Below are 19,572 nucleotides of genomic sequence, written 5' to 3' on the forward strand. Positions count from 1 at the left end.
AGCGCAACGCCGACAAGGTCGCCTGCAATGGTCCGGCTAGTTCTTTTAGTGTTCTTGTTTCCATTGCTCGCATTGCAGCTGTACAATCATCGTGAAGCGGCCTGTCGTGTTATTGATTCTTACATAGAGTCTTCGCCCCTGCTTACTTTCGTAGCACACTCATCTTTTGCTCACTGGATCGCTCCCTGCTTGGCCCCGGGTTTCGTGAAAGGACCTAAACAGTACCTATCTAGCCAATCATCGCGACACCATTCACCAGACCCAGATCAGGCACAGTTGGGCGGTGCCGACCAAGAGGATTGCATTCCGTGCTCACAGCTCCAGGATCCGTATTCACGAGGCAAGCCATCTCAAAAAGATATGAGTGCACACGCAAAGAGAGTCGAGCTTCAAGGCACCATTTCAGTAACAACTGACGCGGAATGGGAAGCCCTATTATCAAAGCCGGGTCTGACAGGTTTGAAAAACTGAATCATCTTTTTTGTTCTGACTGAGCTGAACGTGTGCTAAACGCGGTCAATTACATCAACTCGGTTAGTTGTTGATGTCTACGGTAAGACGATCTTGCGGCTGTACAGCGACTAAGGCCCGATGCTGACTCTTTTTAATGGTGTGTCGTTTGCAGCAAAATGGGCTGGACCCTGTGAACCCATGCAGAACATCTTTAAGCGACTGAAACTGGACTTTGGAGACGAGGTCACTTTTGTAATGGTATATCGAAACGGCCTAAAGAGCTTTTCTTATCGAGAGTGTTCACTGATTACATGTATCTGCTGTAGGCGCAAACCGACGCAATTGACGTACTGTCGAAATTTCGCGATAAGTCCTGCCCATTGTTCCTATTCTTCTTTGTGCGTAGCTACAACGTTGATTGATCACCGCATAAACAATCTTCTGACTGATGCTCTTTGCATGCTAGAATGGAGTACTGGTGAAAATGGTCAAGGGTGCAAATGCACCTATGGTCGAGAAAGTTATTAAAGACCAACTTGAACTCGAGGAGAAAAGAATGCCACATATACCTGTAAGTGCCAAGGCTACAGTAAATCAGACGTAAGGCCAGTCCTACACACTGAATTTTGCGAGCATAGCTCGTTTTGGACGATCTACCGAATGCTCTGACCATCTCAAATATGGAGACCGAAAGCCCCATCAGTGTAACGTCACAAGATGCCTTATCCCCGACATCCGTAGTATCTCCGACCACCGGACCATCGGAACAGACCCTTGCTATTATCAAACCGGAGGCAATGGCACCAGGAATTGTCAGCTCAATACTAGACATCATCCGCCGTAATCGTTTCGATATTGTGAAGAAAAAGAAATGCTGGCTTACCCCTGAACAGGTGGAAGAATTGTATAGAGAGCATGAGAAAGCGCCCTACTTTCAAGGGGTGCTTACACATATGTCAACGTAAGGGCCAGCCAAACCCGGTAAATCATAGCGTTCACATTCTGATCCTTTCTGATTCAGAGCACCTGTGTTAGCCCTCGTCCTTGCCAAAGACAATGCGGTACAGGAATGGCGGAAAATTATGGGACCGGCCAACTCCGGTCGCGCGCGAGACGATGCACCCTCCAGGTAAATTGAAAATCCAATGGTGTCGCGTTTTGTAAATATAGGTGATACATCTAGGAATTCTCGTTTTTTTCTGCAGTATTCGTGCCCTTCACGGTACGGATAATCGTCTCAATGCAGTATATGGATCTGAGACTCCCGAAGCTGCTCAGAACGAGATCGAGTTGCTCTTCGGCTCGGCAAGCGCCGTGTTTGAGATCCCTCTCACGGATCGGGATATTACGCCAACATCCGGTCAGCCTGAAAAGACCCTCGCCATTATTAAACCTGACATGATTGATGGCGAGAAAGTTGATGCGATTGTTGAGCGTATCGTTTGCCGAGGATATCAGGTCTTGAAACGAGAGAATGTACACTTATCACCAGACGAGGCAGCCGAATTGTACTCACATCAGAAAGAGATGCCCTACTTTAATGATGCCGTCGCTTTTATGGCAAGGTTAGCTTTTGTTCAGGCTGCTATTTTCCCCGACTTGTGATTTACAAACTGTTTGCAGCGGCCCTGTTGTGGCCTTGGTCCTAAAGGGTGACGATGTCATTCGCGGATGGAGAGAGATGATTGGACCGACGGACCCCGAAATAGCAAGGCGGGAGATGCCAATGAGGTAACTGCTAGCAGCGACTATTGCGTACCCTGAATAATTGCTGATTCTACTTTTCAAAAGTATTCGCGCGGTGTTTGGCACTGATCCTGTCCGTAATGCTGTACACGGGGCAGAGTCTGCCGACGGTGCGGTTCGGGAAATTGGTCAACTCTTTCCTAACGTTCTCATGCGGACAGAATCGGCCATCTTTGGCACGAGACCAAGTACAGGAGCTGGCGCATCTCGTCCAGATCTTGCCGCCGACGCAGCAGCAAAAACTACCGAGCACTCTACATCTCAGAATGACATTACCAGTAGGACAGAGCGAACATGTGCACTGATTAAACCGGATGCGTACGCCGCTGGAAAAAAGGACGAGATAGTTGAGAAGATTAAGCTTGCCGGTTTTGCGATAGTTGCCGAGAAGGAAGTGGAGATGGCACGAGAAATGGCGGAAGAGTTCTACAAAGAGCATCACGGAAAACCTTTCTATGACGAGCTCGTTGCTTGGATGAGTAGTACTCCTATTTACGCAATGGTCCTAGAGAATGACACCGCCATCACAGCCTGGAGAGAATTAGCAGGACCTACAAATTCTATCAAAGCTAAGGAGATTGCCCCAGAGAGGTGAGTGCCAGATATTTGCGCCCCTTATATCCAAAATTCAAGGAATCCTGAATGCTGATCATAATGCGTCCCAGCATACGTGCTTTATATGGTACAGATGGCTCGCACAATGCAGTTCATGGCTCGGATTCGCCAGGATCCGCAGAACGCGAAATTCGCATTATCTTTGGAGATTCAGTCCGTCCTTTCCCGGCCGTAAATCTTGCTTCTAAAACTCATCTAGCCACACGGCCACTTGTAGAGCGCACCTTGGCCCTGATTAAGCCGGATGCTTTCGGATCTGGCAAAAAAGATGAGATTGTAAATAGAATAAAAGAACAGGGATTTGCCATTGTGAGGGAGTCGGAAGTCCAATGGACGGAGGACAAAGCAAAGGAGTTTTATAAAGAGCATGAGGGTAAAGGATTCTATGACCAGTTGGTTGGGTGGATGAGCAGGTGAGTTTGCGACAACTTTTAGCTCGTCAACGAGACACTGATCATGCAAATTTCAGCGCGCCTATATATGCTATAGTGTTGGAGAAAGAAGGAGCAATCGCTGGATGGCGGGAACTTGCTGGTCCAACAAATTCTGAGCGTGCCCGAGAGATGGCTCCTAACAGGTTCGTTGGCAATGTTTAGCCGGGAATGCTACGACCCCAGGATCTGCTCACTCTTCCCTTCCCCAGCATCCGTGCTTTGTACGGCAAAGACGGGTCTCACAACGCGGTGCACGGATCCGATTCACCTCAATCAGCAGAGCGGGAGATTCGTATCGTGTTCGGAGATACTGTATCGCCTTTCCCGTCTGTTCAGGGTGCAAAGCCGGCAGTCGCAGCAAGCGGCTCTGTCTCTGTTCTCGCTCACACCGGACCAGAAACGCAGGACCCTATCCAACCGGTCAACGCGCAATTAAATGGTGATGTCCGCCGTCTTGAGCGCACACTGGCACTCATCAAGCCCGATGCCCACAGCCTGCACAAAGAAGCTATATTGACTCGCGTGCAGGAAGCTGGGTTCATCATTGTGAAAGAAAGCGAGATACAATTCTCCCCGGATATGGCAAAAGAGTTTTACAAGGAGCATGCAGGAAAGGGCTTTTATGAATCGTTGGTAGAGTGGATGAGCAGCGCTCCAGTTTACGCCATGGTCTTGGAGCGCGAAGATGCCATACAAGCGTGGAGAGATTTGGCCGGACCAACCAATGCTGAGAAAGCTAGGGAAATTGCTCCGAACAGGTAAACATTCTGGCGACCTGTGGTTGGGACGTTTGCCAGTGTGCTTACTATTATAATTTCAGTATTCGAGCCCTGTTCGGCACCGATGGCTCCAAAAACGCCGTCCACGGATCTGATTCGCCTTCTTCAGCCGCACGCGAGATCCATGTCATATTTGGGGACGCTGTGAGCCCATACCCATCCGGGCGGCCAACCCTTGAGCGCACCCTGGCCCTTCTGAAACCCGACGTTGCCTCCACAACCCACAAGGACGAAATTATTTCGCGTATACGGCAACAAGGTTTCACCATTTTGCATGAGAAGGAAGTCCTCTTGAGTAGGCAACGGGCGATGGAGTTTTATAAGGAGCATGATGGAAAACCTTTTTACAATGAGCTGGTGGAATGGATGTCCAGGTGTGTACTATTTCTGGTATCCAGACAGGGCGTCAAATTTTGACTAATGAGAATCCAATGTAGTGCTCCTATTTATGCAATGGTTCTCGAGCGGGAAGGCGCTGTTCTGAAATGGAGAGAATTGGCAGGCGCGACGGATCCTGCTAAAGCCAAGGAAACGGCTCCTAATAGGTCAGTATTCAAAGGATGTCCAGCTAGCCTTGAAGGATATTGACCCGCATCTTTACAATTACAGCATTCGCGCCCTATACGGCAGCAGCCAAACGCACAATGCTGTGCACGGATCAGACTCTTTGGCGTCATCCGCTCGCGAGATCTCTATCCTATTCCCCGAACTCGGAGCGTCACCATCTGAACCAGAACCGTCCGATAGTTCCGCAACAAATCAAAACGCAAAGCAGACCATAGTCACGCCACGCCCGCCGGCAACAACCAAGCCAACCGCCAGCTCGCCCTCTCGAGCATCATCCACCACGAACATCACCCGCAAAAGCACCGCAACACTAGCCACACGCGCCGCATCCCAAAAGTCCTTGGCCGGGACAAACAGTAAACCTGGCTCTCGGGTAGGCAGCACCACAGCACTCGACGCATCAAGGAAAGCCGCAGTATCCAAGCCTGCCTCCCGGGCTGCTTCTAAACCCTCGTCGCGGGTAGCGTCCAAACAAGACCTGGCAGGGGACGCGAAGAAGACTCGTGCATCGGGTTTGAGATCGAGTACTGTTGCTATGGACGCTGAGCAAGATAAAGGAGGAGAAAAGGATGCACTAGCAGCTGCGTTTGAACCTGCTGGGCATGTTACCACACATCCCGGCGAAGGTATGGATAAGGTTCCTGTGGAGGGAGATGCTGGGCCTGGGATCATGGAGGACCCGACAAATGTTACCGTTTGAACTTGTATCAAAGTCTGGGATGACTTCTTAGAAGGCAGCATATAGAATTTCCTTTCAAACAAATGTTATTTAATCCGAGACAAGTATTGATCCGAAAAAAAACTCGCTCTGCATAAAATGGCTTCGAACAGGACAGGGAGACGCTTATCAGAGTAATATATTTGCAAAAATAGAAAAAAAGAAATGCAGGAAAAAAGAAGCAAATCACGCGAAACGACAACGCTCTCTACACCTACATCACCCAACCGTCTTCCCCAGCCCATCGACTAGAGAAAAACAGTTGCAAGGAAATGGACCATTGCCCATTGCCCTATCCCCACACTTATCCACCATCTGCTGCACACCAAGTATATACAATTACGTCCACTCTCGTTGGGAAAGTCGAGAACAGTGGCTGACTTTGGTGCCAGTGCGTGGATGCCTTTGCTGAGCTACAAGATATGCAACCCAGGTGCCGCACCTTAGCCAAAGGATTAAGGTATATAGAGTAGGGGAAAACAAATCCTGCCGGGTTAGATACGAGCTCGCTTGACTTCACCTGCATTATCACAATACGTGACATTAGCCCAAAGAGATCCACTAATCCATTCAGAAGGAGAACAAAAACCAACCTTCGTATCCAGAATCCTCAGATAATCGCTTATTCGTTCTTGTTGGCGATGAGCCATTGGATGTGCTGTTAGTTTGGTTGATACCAGCGTTCCCTTGATTTTCCGTATCTGCAACAACCATTTTCAATGCCAACCCTTTCTCTCAAAAAGCGCCACATCTGACATACCATTTAAGCTGGTCGGTGTCGCCAGACCAGGTTGCGCGTCAAATACCCGTTCTTGATCGGAGCCACTTACTTGGCTGTCATCAATGCGAAAAGTCTCCTCTTCCAAAGTTTCATCAGCGCGTTGGTAGTTTTCGCTTTGAATCCCGTCGCCAGATGTGGTGTCATCAAGCTCATCGAAAGTAGCTGGAAAGCCAGCTATTTTGTGATAGTGGGTAAGTAACCATGACAAAGCAGCACAAGGAAGGAGAGAACACCGACCTTCGGCTGCTAATGCGACAAGATCCGAAAGTCGCTGTTCTAGTGAATAGCCGTGCTCGATAAGATTAACTTTAAACGGCTTTTCGGGGAACATTGGCTCGCCGCGCTGAGCCAGAGATGCCATGTAAAACTCGTACAGTCTATTCAGTGATAATGTCTGTGCGTAGTTCATTTCCTATGAAGCACATCCCGGTAAGCGACTCACATATCCAGATAGAACGACTCATAGAAGGTGATATCATACCTCATGCAAAGTCAGATCCAAGGCAGGGATCTCTAGACTGATGTCCGATTCGATTTCAAAATGGTGCTTCAATTCTGTAATAAATGAAGTTAGCTGACTCTCAAACAAAATTGGACCTTGTTGTTCGTCGTCAAAGATCGGCTTGAGATCGAGATCGTCCTGATACACATTGAATAGGGCGTGGACTTCCCCACGATATGACAAAAGCACGCACGGAAGGGGGGCATACTCGAATGCGTCTGAGCTTTGGGCCTCGCCTTCAAGGACATCCTCTGTAACCTTGGGTGTGTCACCGGATTGGTGCTCATCCTCATTCTCCTCGTCGTCCTCTTCAACATACTCAATCAAATCACTTTCACCGCTTCCATCACCAAGCCCTGAACCAAACCCTTGGAAACCATTGTCAGTCGTCGACCCTGTATCACCCCGTGCATCATCTGGTCTCCCAATACTAGCTTGGTGGACAATCTGAGCATCCCCTTCTTGTATTGGTTCCGTCAATAGCAACCCTTTAGGCTCAATGGAAGTATGCGCATCTATGACGGCCGCCATTTTTCCTTCCGCACCGTTCTGTGACAGTGACTGAGCGTCGCCTACTGCGAGAGATTTACCCATATCGAGTGGGAGGGACGTACACTCTGCGCCACCAGTTACGGCCACACTCTCTTCAAACTCAATCAAGCTTTCAGAGGGGGTGTCAGGTTCAGCTACAGGCCCATCTACAGCGAACGCCGAGGTTGCGAATTCCGGTACGGCGGAGGGAGCGGGAGACATCAGAGGAGTGTTATCATGGACGCCTGCAACTGCATTACCAGAAGCACTACTTTTTGAGGAAGATGCAAGAACCCTTTGGATGTTAAAATCCACGTCGTCCTCTACGTCCTTCAGCAAACCTAGGTCATCTGTCATGTCGTCGTTGAAAAATGGATTTCCAGAGTCTTTGATGGGAGACTCACGCACGTCGTTGATTGCAAAAGCTTCGTCAAGAAACTGGCTATCGAAACGACCGCTGGTATAATGATTGGTAATAAATCCCACTTGAGGTTGAATATCGAAAAGGTTCATGCTTCAAAAACGGGGCAAAAAGGGATGTTAAAGTGACAGTGGTTTACTGTAGGAATTTATGGTACAGGCTCGGTTGCGTTCGAATATCCGCGTTCGCTTGAAGCTGGAAGGAACGAGGTGCACGGCCAGAGGGATGGCAAACGTCACGAAAGTTGGACTGCGCAGGAGTAGCGGGGTTTCAAACCTGACCAAAAAAAGTTTCACGCGAGTTGCCCGATTACCCGTTGAGGCCTCGTTCACGTTGCCGATGAATGAAAAGTACCAACTACAGAAATGCGAAAGGATGGAGCTAAAATCCGTGTGAGAAAGTCTGTTGGAAGAAACGAGCAGAAAAACATCGAAAGGGGGGGCGAAGAGCTTGTTGGCCCTTTTTATCCCAAAAACTGGCCCTTTTAGTTAGATTGCGTAATAAATGACACGTGATGTCGGCAGCAGAAGACCTGAAGCTTCCCGTCAAAAGTATCAACTTTCACCCGATTTTTGCTACAGTTTTACAGTTTACTACGAAAGAAAAGTTTATTCCAGAGTAGGTTAATACTCTGTGGGTTTGCCTACAGTATCTGGTAGATTACAGGAGAAAAAAGCAAGAGAAACTAGAGTATAAATAGAGCGTGATCATGACGAGTGCTGCGATGGAAGGGTTTGTAGACCAAGAGGACAAGCAATGAAATGTTACAGATCTTGGCTGTTCTCCATTTTCCAGCAAGAAAGTAGGCCACAGCATGCAACACAGTTCGTATATTTAGATCGATGACTGGACGTGGTGACCATCCCAAGCACGATGATTAAGTAATCAATCACTTCACACCTCCGATCACTTGCGCTCACTAGCGAGCGCACTACAGTGTACCAACCAATCCATAAAACATAGTCGCACGGGCAATGTCTTCCGCCCAAAATGCTCCAAGAGAAAAGAATTTTACCCTCAAGCAGCAGGCCAACACTCAAAGTCCGCCATACGCGATTGTCGCCAATGGCCCTCCGCGGAAGCCAAGCAATGCCGCCATGAACCCGGCTCCTCGAAAACGAACAGGACGAGAAGATCGCGAGGCGGAACAAAAGCGCTTGCAGAGAGCTCTTGCTCTATTTGAGTATATTGACCGTATGAAGGAGAAGGAAGACGCCTTGAAACGTATGATGCTTGCTGATCGAATATCACAGCAAAAGGAACAATTGGATAGAACGCAGATAAAATTACAACGACAACAACAAGAGAGAGCTCTTGCAGAAGAGGCCAAAAGGAAGCAGTTTCTGATCGAGGTATGTTTCATTCCTGCGTTACTTGTCCTGAGGTTCGCCCAGATTTTGTACTCAGCCAGGCCCTTTTTGTTTACATCAAAACAGCGTCGAAAAAAATTGTATTCAACATCGCGCCTCAACCCACCTATACGACAGTCTCTTGAGCATCCGCATTATCAAGTTATAGAAAAACCTGATCGGCTCTACCAACCCCATCTTGTTACCATGACCCAGGACACAGTACGAGCGTCTCAACAGTCCATCCAACCGGGTGCCTTAGTATCATCACCAAGCCAGCCTTCTGCCAAATTGGGATCGTTGGTAACATCCAACTTGAATCTCGGAGGTAATCAGCAGCATCAGAGGAGTATCAGCGCCTCCATACCACTGCACATTGGATCCAGTAGGGATGTCGATGCCCCATATCGTGCCGGCCGATTACCTTCTCTAACTGCGTCGCAAATTCCGCGGTATTGCCTAGAGGATAAGGAGAAACTAGCCGACATACCGACCAAACGACTGTACAGAGGTCAGGTCTACCGGCATCAGGCCGCCGACGTTAAACTTCTCCGTAACGTCCTCAACGAACAGCCCCTGCCCATCGCGAAACGCTATAAATTCACACGAACGGGTCTTCGGCATCTCAATCTCCAAAACATTCGGCCGAGAATAGACGCTCGGCGGCCGCGAATGGGTAGCCGTGCAGCAAAGCGGTATAGAAGATTCTCGCGACGAAAGAGTAGCATAGGAGGGGCAGTCCACCGAGAAAGAGAAGCGGCTATCCAAGCGTCCTTCAAGACAGCGGAGATGTACAATGCTTTTATGCGAAGGTACGAAGAACCTCCTGTCATAGTGCGGGCATCAGATGCGGTGAGATTTAAATCTGCTCTACGAAGTAGCTGATAGGAGACTGTGTACTAACCAGTCTCGGCGTTCTGCTAGGAAACAAAGCCTCCGCGCACCGCGCCTTACGTTGACCGCCTCGCAGCCAAGCGCATGATGTACAACACAGCTACCAGGAATCGTCAACGAACACTTATTTTCGCCCAAAGCGGCGGTACAACTGGAGGAGCCAGCACCATGCCTGCGACGAACACAATACTCTCGACCATACCGACATATTCCACAGTCAGTAGAGGCCTCGAGGCTTTTGCCCCACTCCTATTGCATGTGGTAACAGATGCAGATGTGGAAATGCCGGACATCGACAACGAAGAGGACGATGAAGCCGATTGCGCCGACGCTGCTGATGACTCCCGCCCAGCAACCCTCTCAAGTGCGGCACGATCATCAACTCCTCTACAAGCCGCATACGTGTCCCAGGCACCTCAAAGACGGCCAACACTTGAATCTACCTACAAACATCGCAACTCAATGACACTCCAGTCACGGCCGCCGTCCGCTCTGGCCTTTGGGTCGCCGGCAGAACAGCGTCGCCGATCGATCATATCCGCCTCTCGACATACCTTGCGGGAGTCACCGTCGCATTCTCGACGCTCCTCAATCTCACAACAACAGATCATGGCACTAGCAACGGAACGGATGTCAGCCGGAAGAAGGGGACCTGCGTCAGTCCGACGAGAGCCCGTTGCTGGCGAAGCCGATAAAACGTCGGACAAAACAGGCGAGAAACAGAACGGTGATATAAAAACATTTGCGCGGACCGACACCAACACACCCAATCCTGAAGCTGTATCAATTTCAAGGCCGTTGTCCTCATCCCAGCAGAAATCTGCTCGGCCGGCATCCAGCAGACGTGTTTCGATTGCGGCTCCTCCTACCAGCTTATCACGAAGAGGTACATTAACAGGGAAAATTTCCAATTTTTCTGCTCTTGTGAAGGCAGCCCTTGATGCACGCGAGAAGGATAGCCTCGCAGAAAAGACGGCCAAAGCTGAGATGGAAATGCTACGAGAAACCCCGAATATCGACGATGATGCAGAAGATGTTATCGAGGAGGAACCGACGGCGATCGTCGAACCTTGCCCAATACAACCTGAGGCGAATATTCCCGACACCCTGACTCCAGACCCGGGCGAAGCGGCTGAGAGGCAGAACATGGTTGAGCTTGAAAACGCACGCCCCGGCTCTTCTGAGCCAATTGACAGGTCTCGATCCATATCACGCCCATCTACATCCTCTATCTTGAAATCCCGTCCGCCGTCGTCCACTTTGAGCACACACCGCAGCTGCGCATCATACACATCAGCGACTAGTCCATATCCATGTGAAACTCCCCAGACGCCTTCTGAACCTGAAATCCCTGCACGTCTGCCTACCAAAATCCGCACCAAACGGACGTGGGAGCCCATATCTCTCACTGCCGCCGCTGAAACCAAGAAGACAGTGATCCCCACTATGCTCCTCCGACTACCATCAACACTGAAGGCAGCGCATTGCGACGAAAAGCGCTTGCTAATGCAAGTGCACCTATGGGCTCCACTTGGTAACTGTGCTCCAAGTGTGGAAGAGGGCACCCCACCGCAGGCCTTACCGAACGTCCTTCGATTTTGGAGCCCGCAATGATCAATTGTAATGTAGAGGCGATGATAGGGCACAGGCAGACAGAAATAAACCAATCGAACTGCATACCACTTGAGCCAACCAATGAATCGACAGTAGGTGAAACCTGCTACTATTATATGTCTTTGTGCAAAATGGGTTTCCCATCTCTTCCATGATATTTTTGTGATAGTGTAGAGGTGATTGAAAATGGCACTAGAACTCATTATTATCTGGATTATTCTGGTTAATCATATCGCATAATCAGCACCCCCTCGATCGCTCAGATCGGTGTGGCATGCATGTCATGTTTTTGCGTGTGTAATTGGGCCTAGTGGTAGTTGGTTGGTTGTAAGGAGGGAATTACTTGGCTTTTCCGAACCAGTTATCGCTGGTTTATTCCCTGGTGTAGTAGCTAGTGCCATTTTCTGTCACCTCTACACTAATTTGAGCTTGATGCAACGCCAGCCATCCTTGAGGGCTTCCCGTTTGTGTCAAAAAAAGGTTACGAATTAAGTCTACCTGTCAATCGAGGACCCTCGGATGATCTCGATCTGTAGAAAGCAGTGCTGCGGATAGGTGAAAATAGCGTTCATCACCGGTCGCGACTTCGTCTTCTTCATACTGTATGGGGTGGCCCCATGTCCATGGCTTTTCGCTTCCCCACCTGTCACCTTATGAAGGTGGTTTGTAGCCCCTTCCTTGCATGGATATATGTATATACGACTTCATTCCCTTGCCATACAGCAAAATTCGTATTCGTATGCATTCAGTGTTGTGTGATTGATATGGTCAGATTACAATACATTATGTTTCTGTGCACTACATTGAGAATAATAATTAATCAGTCTTCGTCCTCGTCATCTTCATCGTCGTCTTCCTCTTCTGCCTCCTGCAGCCATTGTACAAGTGCCTGTGCCTAAAGTCACAATTGCAGTCATGATCCATCCACAATAGATGCACCATATTGCAGTACGTTACATACCGCTTCTCGAATTTTTGACTTTGGTTCGGGGGCAGACTTCAAGCTTTGATGCCACTTGATTATCGCGTCTTCGCTTAAAACATCCAAATCGTACAGCCCATGCAGAATTCGTGACACGAATTTGACATAATTCTCGTGGATAACGCAAAAGTCCTGAACACTTGTCAGCCGTTGGCATTTCTGAAATCAGCTGGGGTTCAGATAACTCACCTCTAATATCCTTAAACAATCGATCTGATCCTCTTCGTTATGGCTGAACTTCAAAAGCAATTTGCCCCAGCGCTTCAAAACCTTTCGCAGAATGACGGTCATTTTTCAAAAACGGAGTGTCAGCACAATCGAGAGAGCTAAATACCTGGTCCAGACTTTGCGGTATTTTGCTCAAATCGATCAACTTGAGAATGGATGGTATGGAAATCTTTCGGAGATCATGGAATGAGATATTCATTGCCATCTTCAGGGTGTTCAACTCCAGAGCAGCAATATCGATGGAATGGCCTTCATTGAAGGCTCGCTCCAAGGTCGCTTCGGCTTCCCGTTTCCAATCTGTTCATGCATAAGGAATTTGAGCGTTCCACAACACTGTCATGTCGTAGACAACTCAGAAGCACACCATTTTCGTCCTCAGTTTCGCCGGCATCACTGGCATCCGACTCATCAGACTCGGAATTAACGTCGCATTCAACATCCGAGTCAAAGGTCCATTCTTCGCCTGATTTTCCTATTAGTCATATAGACCGCCCTGAAATCTTCTTTTGTGACGTACCAATGAATCCAAGAGCTACATTTCTAGCATCAACCTCCTCATCGTCGCTATCTTCACTCTCCTCAATCTGAAGAGGGCGGCCATCTGCATTGGATCAATGGCCGGCTGTTCAGCACAGTTCCACGAACGGTACAAAGCAGATCAAACATACCTTCATCTCCGTAAATCTTGCTGTTTCTTGCAATGGTTATATCTGGACCAATAACAACCTGACGCACAAAGTTTAAGTACGATATGAGGATTTCATCGGTTTCCTGGATCTTACCTTTTGCGCTATTAGGCTCCCGGACTCCACTTTGACCTTCGCCTTTATGTGAACATTGCAGTCGATGATGCATTTAGAAATAATGCAGTCATCTTCAATTATGGTACCGTCCCAGATGTAGGCGTCTTGGATTACTACACGTGCCCCTGTCGAAGAATATGATACCTTTTAGATTGTTGGGCGCAATATGAACAAACTCAGCTCGAACGAACCTATTCGACAATTACGCCCTATAACGGAGTTTAGAATTCGCGAGTTATCACCTACGATCGTATCTTTTCCAATTGCAACGTTTTCTTCCAGATCGGCCGTTCTGCGGGCCAATTGATATCGGGTTCAGGAGACCATACAGAGGGCTATAACGTATATCACACCTCACATGGCCAATTTCACTCCGTTTTCCTTGTAAATGTGAGGTCGCGAGTATTTGTACGTATGATCTACAAGCATGTTGCTTTCCGGAACCATGGGATACGACCATCGGGCGAGCACATCTTTGCTGCAAAATGGACAAGGCATGAGCGATGGCCATTGTGGCAACAAAAGTGTACAACAGAAGCTTACCTAACCGCATCATACATGTGCGGGGTTGCCACACGAGCAGCGTAATGAGACTTCAGAAGATGACAGTATATCGTCTTCCCAAGCAGTTCTGACTCTAGCACTCCTTTTAGAAAATCGCGCCTCAGCTCTTGCCAGTCGAAGTTTTCAGTAAATAAGGCTGGCACCTTGCAGCGGAAAATGGAATTAGAACCTGGCATGAAATTATGTTTTGGTTGGCACGAGCAAACTCACATCCACGCTGCAAATATCGATCTGACAGTCAATTAGATCATTAAATACAGCGATTTCCTTCCGATTTCCGATGCGCTCAGTATCAAGGCTCGCAAATCCTTTCGGTGGAAATGGAGTCATACTCTCCCAATGAATGCATTCGTTTGTTGACCCGTCAAGCATGAACACAGATTCTTCTCCACGGGCTCTGCGGCAAGGGTAATGAGTACATAAGAGAGAAAGTTCTTTAATTCAACGCTATACCTCGACCGGTGATTAACAGATGCCTGTCTTAGAACCTATCATCCCCAGGTCTTGGTTAAGAACTTCCGAAACTTAAAGATTACACTGTTTGACATGTACCATAGTCATGATCGCATCTTTATCTGTTTCCTTTCTCCTCCTTCTGTGTCATGAGGGGTATTAATAGATTGTATGATACGATATTCAAACCAAGTTCTTTCGAAAATCCCTACCGATGCTCCTGTATTGTGCTGGACAAATCGACATTTGATACCACATCCCCGCTCACAAGGACAAAATCTGATTGCAGTAGCTGCTTTGAATCAATCTCTCGCAGTGCGTCCCCAACACTCAGTAATTCCTGCGACACCACGATCTTGACCCGTGGAAGGATGCTGTTTTGCCAGCGTGATTTTCTGAAAATGGCGTCTTGCACCGTCAGCCTGCTTCAACAAGCCAGTAAACTAGACTTCTAGAAATTACTTGATGTAATCCTTGATCGCTTCCGAATGTGCACAGCAGACTACAAAGACTTCTTCCACCCCAGACGTAGCCAAAAACTCAAGAGTGTATTCGATAAGTGGCACATTGAGTAAGGGAAGGAGGCACTAACGAGTGAAGTATCGTTACTCTCCACTCCAACACGCAAGCAGCAACGGGCTTCTATGAAGGAAGAACTACACACTCGTGGCCTGTTTGCAGTAAGAGGCTTGAACCGCTCGTTAAAACTGTCTGCAATGACGACGGCTTGAAGGACCTAGTGAACGAGAGAGTAAACCTGTCAAGAACCCATCAACTCACTGACACGGTAACCAATTCAACGCAAACCTCCTCCTGCTCAGAACGTGGTGCCATCGTCCAAGCTCTCCCAAACTCTTCTCAAGTTCAGATATATTTGACGGACATCAACCAGGAATATGCATTGCTTGTTGCCATGCCGAACCATGACTCATACACGGGCTTTAATTTGAAAACTTGATGATAAATGTCTATACGTAATTAGGAGGAGGACTGCTTGAAAGCAGCCGCGTGTCTACCCACAACTTTCAATCCAACGCGCATTCCATCCACGACAGATTCCTCTAGCATCACTACCTGCAGTCGCTTGTACTTAGGCCCTTGATAGGCAACACGTAACATACATCGCTACTGATAGTTGAACAATATGCCTCCAAAAGCAGATTGGGAGAAATGTACGATCCTCCAGCTACATATCCGCAAAGTCAATGCTAACTTTTCCTGTGTCCATGCCTTTAGACGAAAAACCTCTTGATGATAAGGAGGACGAGAAGATCAAAGGTGCTTCTGGTGGAATGATGGAAATATCGGGGTGGCACTGGCTGGTTGTGATTGGGAGCTAATACGGTGACCGTGATTTGCAGTACTTGATGAAGGAGACATTGCTCTGCTGAAGACCTACGTAAGGCAATTGCAAGGCATCCTCAGTGCGTAGCCAGGCCTGATATAAGCTCGCTGGTTGTTTAGGGTCAAGGTCCCTATGCAAAGGAGTTGAAACTGATAGAGGTGGATATCAAAGATATCCAGAAGCGGGTCAACGAGAAGATGGGTGTGTACAACATGGTGTTATCCATAGTTGCGGCAAAGAGTCCTTCAACTTCATTATTGCAGGTGTGAAGGAGACAGATACAGGACTGGCCCCGCCAAACCTTTGGGACATACCCGCAGATAAGCAACGGATGTCCGAGGAGCAACCGCTTCAGGTACGACGCCATTCCTTGCAGTTCAGATACCGCGGCTGCTTAAGCGTCTATGCTATCGTGATTAGGTGGCGCGCTGTACCAAGATCATTCAAGCTGGGGAGGGGGAGGATGCGAAGTATGTGATCAATGTAAAGCAAATCGCAAAGTTCGTGGTTGGACTAGGCGAACGAGTGGCTCCTACAGATGTTGAGGAGGGAATGAGGGTTGGGTGAGTATCTTGGAACTTTGGAAGGGTCCCGCTGACGCTTACGGGTGTGAAATTCAGAGTCGACCGGAATAAATACCAAATCCAAATTCCATTACCGCCCAAAATCGATCCTTCAGTTACCATGATGCAAGTGGAAGAGAAGCCGGATATTACATATACCGATGTGGGTGGTTGCAAAGAGCAACTCGACAAGCTGAAAGAGGTTGTCGAGATGCCACTTTTGGAGGTAGGGCCAGTAATGAGTCTCAGCTAGGGCTATATTTCCTATTGACATTTCCTTCCATAGCCCGAGAGATTTGTAAATCTCGGTATCGACCCGCCAAAGGGCGTATTGCTGTATGGTCCTCCCGGAACTGGTAAAACACTGTCCGCGCGTGCCGTTGCCAATCGTACGGACGCTACATTTATTCGCGTAATCGGATCGGAGCTAGTTCAAAAGTAAGGCGGTTACGTACTGTTGTGACAAGCTATTTTGCAGACTCTAATTTGGAGAGTAGATACGTTGGTGAGGGTGCCCGAATGGTTCGAGAGCTCTTTGAAATGGCACGAACAAAGAAGGCATGCATCATCTTCTTTGATGAAGTAGATGCAATTGGAGGTGGGTAGTATGAAGCACTTAACGGCGAGGCCTTTGCCTTTAATGCGACTTGTGATATTGAAATTGGTAAACAGGTGCCCGGTTCGATGACGGAGCTGGTGGGGACAACGAGGTTCAAAGAACAATGTTGGAACTGATTAATCAGTTGGACGGGTTTGACCCCCGTGGCAACATCAAAGTTCTTATGGCCACCAATAGGTGAGATGCACACTACCGTCAGCGAACTGGTCCGTGCCATGCTCACAATAGTACCTAGGCCGGACACGTTAGACCCTGCCCTCATGCGACCAGGTCGATTGGACCGTAAAGTAGAGTTCAACCTGCCCGACTTGGAGGGAAGGGCGCACATTTTGAAGATCCATGCGCGTAGCATGAGCGTTGAGCGTGATATTCGTTACGAGCTCATCGCGCGTCTCTGCCCCAATGCCACAGGTGCGCGCTTACGTGATGTAACTAATGAGGCTGTAGATACTCAACAAGAGCTTTCTCACTCCAACGTAGGCGCTGAGTTGCGAAGCGTGTGCACAGAGGCTGGAATGTTCGCCATTCGAGGACGACGGAAGGTAAGATGCCTGTACATTGAACCCCCAATCTAACCGAACTAACGGAGTACTTTTGCACGTAGGTGGCGACAGAGAAGGACTTCTTGGAGGCGGTAAACAAGGTTATCAAAGGATACCAAAAGTTCTCAGCCACTCCGAAATACTTGCTAGCTATGTAGACTTCTCGCTCGGAGGTCCTGTAATATAAATAAGATCTGGCGGGTAGTTATCATGGTCTAATGCGAAGGACAAGGCTTCGAATTGGTATATCGCCACAATGCGCGTTGTAACAGACCCAAAGGCTACGAACTACGCTGCTCTCGCTCTATGCGCAAAGTTGCAGGTCCTACAAACTCCCCGAAGCTAGAACTTCTTGATTGCCTGGCAAGCCACGATGGCATTTGCACAGCTCGTTATAGCATCACACAGTACTCGGGACTCATCCGGGTTTGTCACGCCCTCCAGTATACCACGCAAATCTTCCAAGCGTTTGCTGAGTGCCACAATGGTGAGGGCAGCCTGCTCGGCAGCTCCTGTAGCGCTGGCAACCCCCGATCTGGGAATATTTTCGGGCCTAGTGGTTAATTTTCTTCTCTTTGACACATCTTCTCGCTACATGATGATAGCCGTGTAAGCAAAAGCGAGACCATACACCTTACAGCAGTGCGACTGGTATAACAGACCTCTTCATCGCTTCGGGGTGTTTTTTCCGGTACCGGAATAGGAGACGGACGACCCTCTTCCAATCTCGACACAGGTGTGGAGGGCCCTGGCTCGTTCGTAAGTTCTTTAGCTGCGGAAGGCTGAGGAGCGGGCGGACTATTCGGCGGGTTTCTAACAACTTCTTGTCCATCCACGTAGCTACGCTCACAGATAACACAGTAATTCTGCTTTTGCCGGTTTCGCACAAGGGGTACCTGTAGCGGAATCAAATTAGGGTTTTAATTGATATAATTTCGCACACACACACGGACCCCGTAGCATGTGCCATTGGGACAATTCTCATCGAGAAGCGTCCAACCAGCTAGCATCTTCTGTCCCAGCAGTCTGCTGGCTTTGTTTCCTTGCTCTCTTCTAATTCGTGCAAACTCCTGATCTTGAGTTTCGCCGACTTGATTGGACGGCGTTGTTCGGTCTGTAACCTCATCTGGTCAGTGACGACAAGGGCGTCGGTGGAGAACTGGTCATACGGAACCTTCTTCTGCTAAAATATTCGCCAATTCCTCCTCTTCCTCCTCCGTAATCTCATTTACAACGGATGTCGTTTCTACATTGCTCTCAGGCTTTGCACTCGGCGGTGGATGAGGGTGCTCCGGGTCGTCACAGAGGACACATAGTTTCCTTGCACGATCTTTACTTCTGACCAGCGGGATCTGAAAGAAATACTAGATGTCAGGCTTGCAACGACGTTCACGTCATATCAGATGTTAAGTACATACGTTGCAACCAGGAACGGGACACGGCTCGTCAGTAAGAACCTGCAGGACACCCGGTCAACGTTGCGACCGCTGTACTACACAAGTGCAAATCATACCCAGCCTTGTAGCATGTACGTCCCCAACCGCGAGCTGCCCTTGTCTTGACGGACCTCACTTTCTGCTTTTGTCATTTTGGTTTGTCTTTGGGAAATGGAACGTTAAAATAACAGATTGGCATTTGTCCAGCAATTTCTGCAATCCAACCATGTTTAACCATATTCTATTATTACAAACAAAGCCCAACCGTGGAGGCACAAAATAATCAGGACTCTCACATCCCTGTTACACTTTGCAATTGTCCTTTAGCACAGGGCTGCTCGCCTCGATACCTATCTCGCACGTAATTCATGCCAGAGCCAACAGGATTTGTGATGCAAGATGCAAAGACAACCACATAACCTAACTCGATGATTGTGTAGCTTCCCGTTCCCCAGGATTCGCAACTCCTTCATCTCGGGGTTGCTTTCCGGTGATCTACGATCAGCAGCACAACCAGGTCCAATACGATTCACCGAGATGCAAAAGCCCGTAACATCTGCCAAATGTTGAGGTGTGTAACATTCCCGAACCAAATTGCTCATTTGTAGCATGGGTTGGAACCGGCGAGAATCC

At 48.5% G+C, this 19,572-nt stretch overlaps 6 protein-coding genes across 6 annotated transcripts; 3 read left to right on the top strand and 3 right to left on the bottom strand.

The window, feature by feature from the left end:
- Window positions 1-27: 27 nt before the first annotated feature.
- On the top strand, window positions 28-5,442 carry SPPG_06597 (uncharacterized protein; the record flags this gene model as incomplete). The annotated part of the gene is made up of 16 exons (XM_016754798.1): window positions 28-457; window positions 539-553; window positions 626-711; window positions 780-851; window positions 920-1,024; window positions 1,092-1,414; window positions 1,475-1,582; window positions 1,659-2,018; window positions 2,077-2,184; window positions 2,245-2,790; window positions 2,865-3,227; window positions 3,284-3,391; window positions 3,458-4,006; window positions 4,069-4,401; window positions 4,465-4,572; window positions 4,637-5,442. 16 exons carry the CDS (start codon window positions 28-30, stop codon window positions 5,292-5,294), a joined length of 4,272 nt encoding a protein of 1,423 aa, XP_016606235.1. The 3' UTR covers window positions 5,295-5,442.
- SPPG_06598 (uncharacterized protein) lies at window positions 5,428-7,984 on the bottom strand. Its single transcript, XM_016754799.1, has 5 exons — window positions 6,575-7,984; window positions 6,331-6,505; window positions 6,073-6,267; window positions 5,906-6,013; window positions 5,428-5,832 (listed from the first exon to the last, which is right to left on the bottom strand). The coding sequence occupies exons 1-5, from the start codon at window positions 7,637-7,639 to the stop codon at window positions 5,807-5,809; spliced, it is 1,569 nt and encodes a 522-aa protein (XP_016606236.1). The 5' UTR covers window positions 7,640-7,984; the 3' UTR covers window positions 5,428-5,806.
- A 537-nt stretch (window positions 7,985-8,521) lies between these two features.
- Window positions 8,522-11,654, top strand: SPPG_06599 (uncharacterized protein; the record flags this gene model as incomplete). Its single annotated transcript, XM_016754800.1, has 3 exons — window positions 8,522-8,899; window positions 8,984-9,748; window positions 9,821-11,654. 3 exons carry the CDS (start codon window positions 8,522-8,524, stop codon window positions 11,402-11,404), a joined length of 2,727 nt encoding a protein of 908 aa, XP_016606237.1. The 3' UTR covers window positions 11,405-11,654.
- Window positions 11,655-12,132: 478 nt separating this feature from the next.
- SPPG_06600 (translation initiation factor eIF2B catalytic subunit epsilon) lies at window positions 12,133-15,371 on the bottom strand. Its single transcript, XM_016754801.1, has 18 exons — window positions 15,242-15,371; window positions 15,099-15,170; window positions 14,897-15,021; window positions 14,647-14,829; window positions 14,534-14,576; window positions 14,435-14,469; window positions 14,192-14,378; window positions 13,961-14,124; window positions 13,776-13,895; window positions 13,609-13,709; window positions 13,397-13,542; window positions 13,283-13,340; window positions 13,132-13,215; window positions 12,979-13,077; window positions 12,721-12,911; window positions 12,576-12,656; window positions 12,366-12,518; window positions 12,133-12,299 (listed from the first exon to the last, which is right to left on the bottom strand). Exons 1-18 carry the CDS (start codon window positions 15,266-15,268, stop codon window positions 12,225-12,227), a joined length of 1,944 nt encoding a protein of 647 aa, XP_016606238.1. The 5' UTR covers window positions 15,269-15,371; the 3' UTR covers window positions 12,133-12,224.
- A 56-nt stretch (window positions 15,372-15,427) lies between these two features.
- Window positions 15,428-17,797, top strand: SPPG_06601 (26S protease regulatory subunit 7). The gene is made up of 13 exons (XM_016754802.1): window positions 15,428-15,606; window positions 15,671-15,712; window positions 15,796-15,833; window positions 15,899-15,980; window positions 16,043-16,134; window positions 16,200-16,342; window positions 16,400-16,568; window positions 16,629-16,780; window positions 16,840-16,940; window positions 17,015-17,138; window positions 17,197-17,372; window positions 17,442-17,503; window positions 17,566-17,797. The coding sequence occupies exons 1-13, from the start codon at window positions 15,579-15,581 to the stop codon at window positions 17,659-17,661; spliced, it is 1,305 nt and encodes a 434-aa protein (XP_016606239.1). The 5' UTR covers window positions 15,428-15,578; the 3' UTR covers window positions 17,662-17,797.
- SPPG_06602 (uncharacterized protein) lies at window positions 17,702-19,123 on the bottom strand. The gene is made up of 6 exons (XM_016754803.1): window positions 19,017-19,123; window positions 18,922-18,960; window positions 18,678-18,855; window positions 18,457-18,617; window positions 18,166-18,399; window positions 17,702-18,094 (listed from the first exon to the last, which is right to left on the bottom strand). Exons 1-6 carry the CDS (start codon window positions 19,089-19,091, stop codon window positions 17,846-17,848), a joined length of 936 nt encoding a protein of 311 aa, XP_016606240.1. The 5' UTR covers window positions 19,092-19,123; the 3' UTR covers window positions 17,702-17,845.
- Between the last annotated feature and the right edge of the window lie 449 nt (window positions 19,124-19,572).

This window comes from Spizellomyces punctatus (genome assembly GCF_000182565.1).
Source record: "Spizellomyces punctatus DAOM BR117 chromosome Unknown supercont1.12, whole genome shotgun sequence".
Classification (NCBI taxonomy): Eukaryota; Fungi; Chytridiomycota; class Chytridiomycetes; order Spizellomycetales; family Spizellomycetaceae; genus Spizellomyces; species Spizellomyces punctatus.

What these genes read in the sequence shown, in the direction of transcription:
- SPPG_06598 (XM_016754799.1), bottom strand. Translation starts at nt 7,639, where the DNA reads ATGAACCTTTTCGATATTCAACCTCAAGTGGGATTTATTACCAATCAT. An exon ending in TGTCGCATTAGCAGCCGAAG is followed by an intron (nt 6,268 to 6,330) that starts GTCGGTGTTCTC and finishes ATCACAAAATAG; the next exon opens with CTGGCTTTCCAGCTACTTTC. An exon ending in GACACCGACCAGCTTAAATG is followed by an intron (nt 6,014 to 6,072) that starts GTATGTCAGATG and finishes TGGTTGTTGCAG; the next exon opens with ATACGGAAAATCAAGGGAAC.
- SPPG_06600 (XM_016754801.1), bottom strand. Translation starts at nt 15,268, where the DNA reads ATGGCACCACGTTCTGAGCAGGAGGAG. An exon ending in GCGATCAAGGATTACATCAA is followed by an intron (nt 14,830 to 14,896) that starts GTAATTTCTAGA and finishes CGCCATTTTCAG; the next exon opens with AAAATCACGCTGGCAAAACA. An exon ending in AACGGAGTGAAATTGGCCAT is followed by an intron (nt 13,710 to 13,775) that starts GTGAGGTGTGAT and finishes ATTGGCCCGCAG; the next exon opens with AACGGCCGATCTGGAAGAAA.
- SPPG_06601 (XM_016754802.1), top strand. Translation starts at nt 15,579, where the DNA reads ATGCCTCCAAAAGCAGATTGGGAGAAAT. An exon ending in GAGGAGGGAATGAGGGTTGG is followed by an intron (nt 16,343 to 16,399) that starts GTGAGTATCTTG and finishes TGTGAAATTCAG; the next exon opens with AGTCGACCGGAATAAATACC. An exon ending in GGATCGGAGCTAGTTCAAAA is followed by an intron (nt 16,781 to 16,839) that starts GTAAGGCGGTTA and finishes TTTGGAGAGTAG; the next exon opens with ATACGTTGGTGAGGGTGCCC.
- SPPG_06602 (XM_016754803.1), bottom strand. Translation starts at nt 19,091, where the DNA reads ATGACAAAAGCAGAAAGTGAGGTCCGTCAAGACAAGGGCAGCTCGCGG. An exon ending in CGTACATGCTACAAGGCTGG is followed by an intron (nt 18,961 to 19,016) that starts GTATGATTTGCA and finishes GGTGTCCTGCAG; the next exon opens with GTTCTTACTGACGAGCCGTG. An exon ending in GTCCCGTTCCTGGTTGCAAC is followed by an intron (nt 18,856 to 18,921) that starts GTATGTACTTAA and finishes TATTTCTTTCAG; the next exon opens with ATCCCGCTGGTCAGAAGTAA.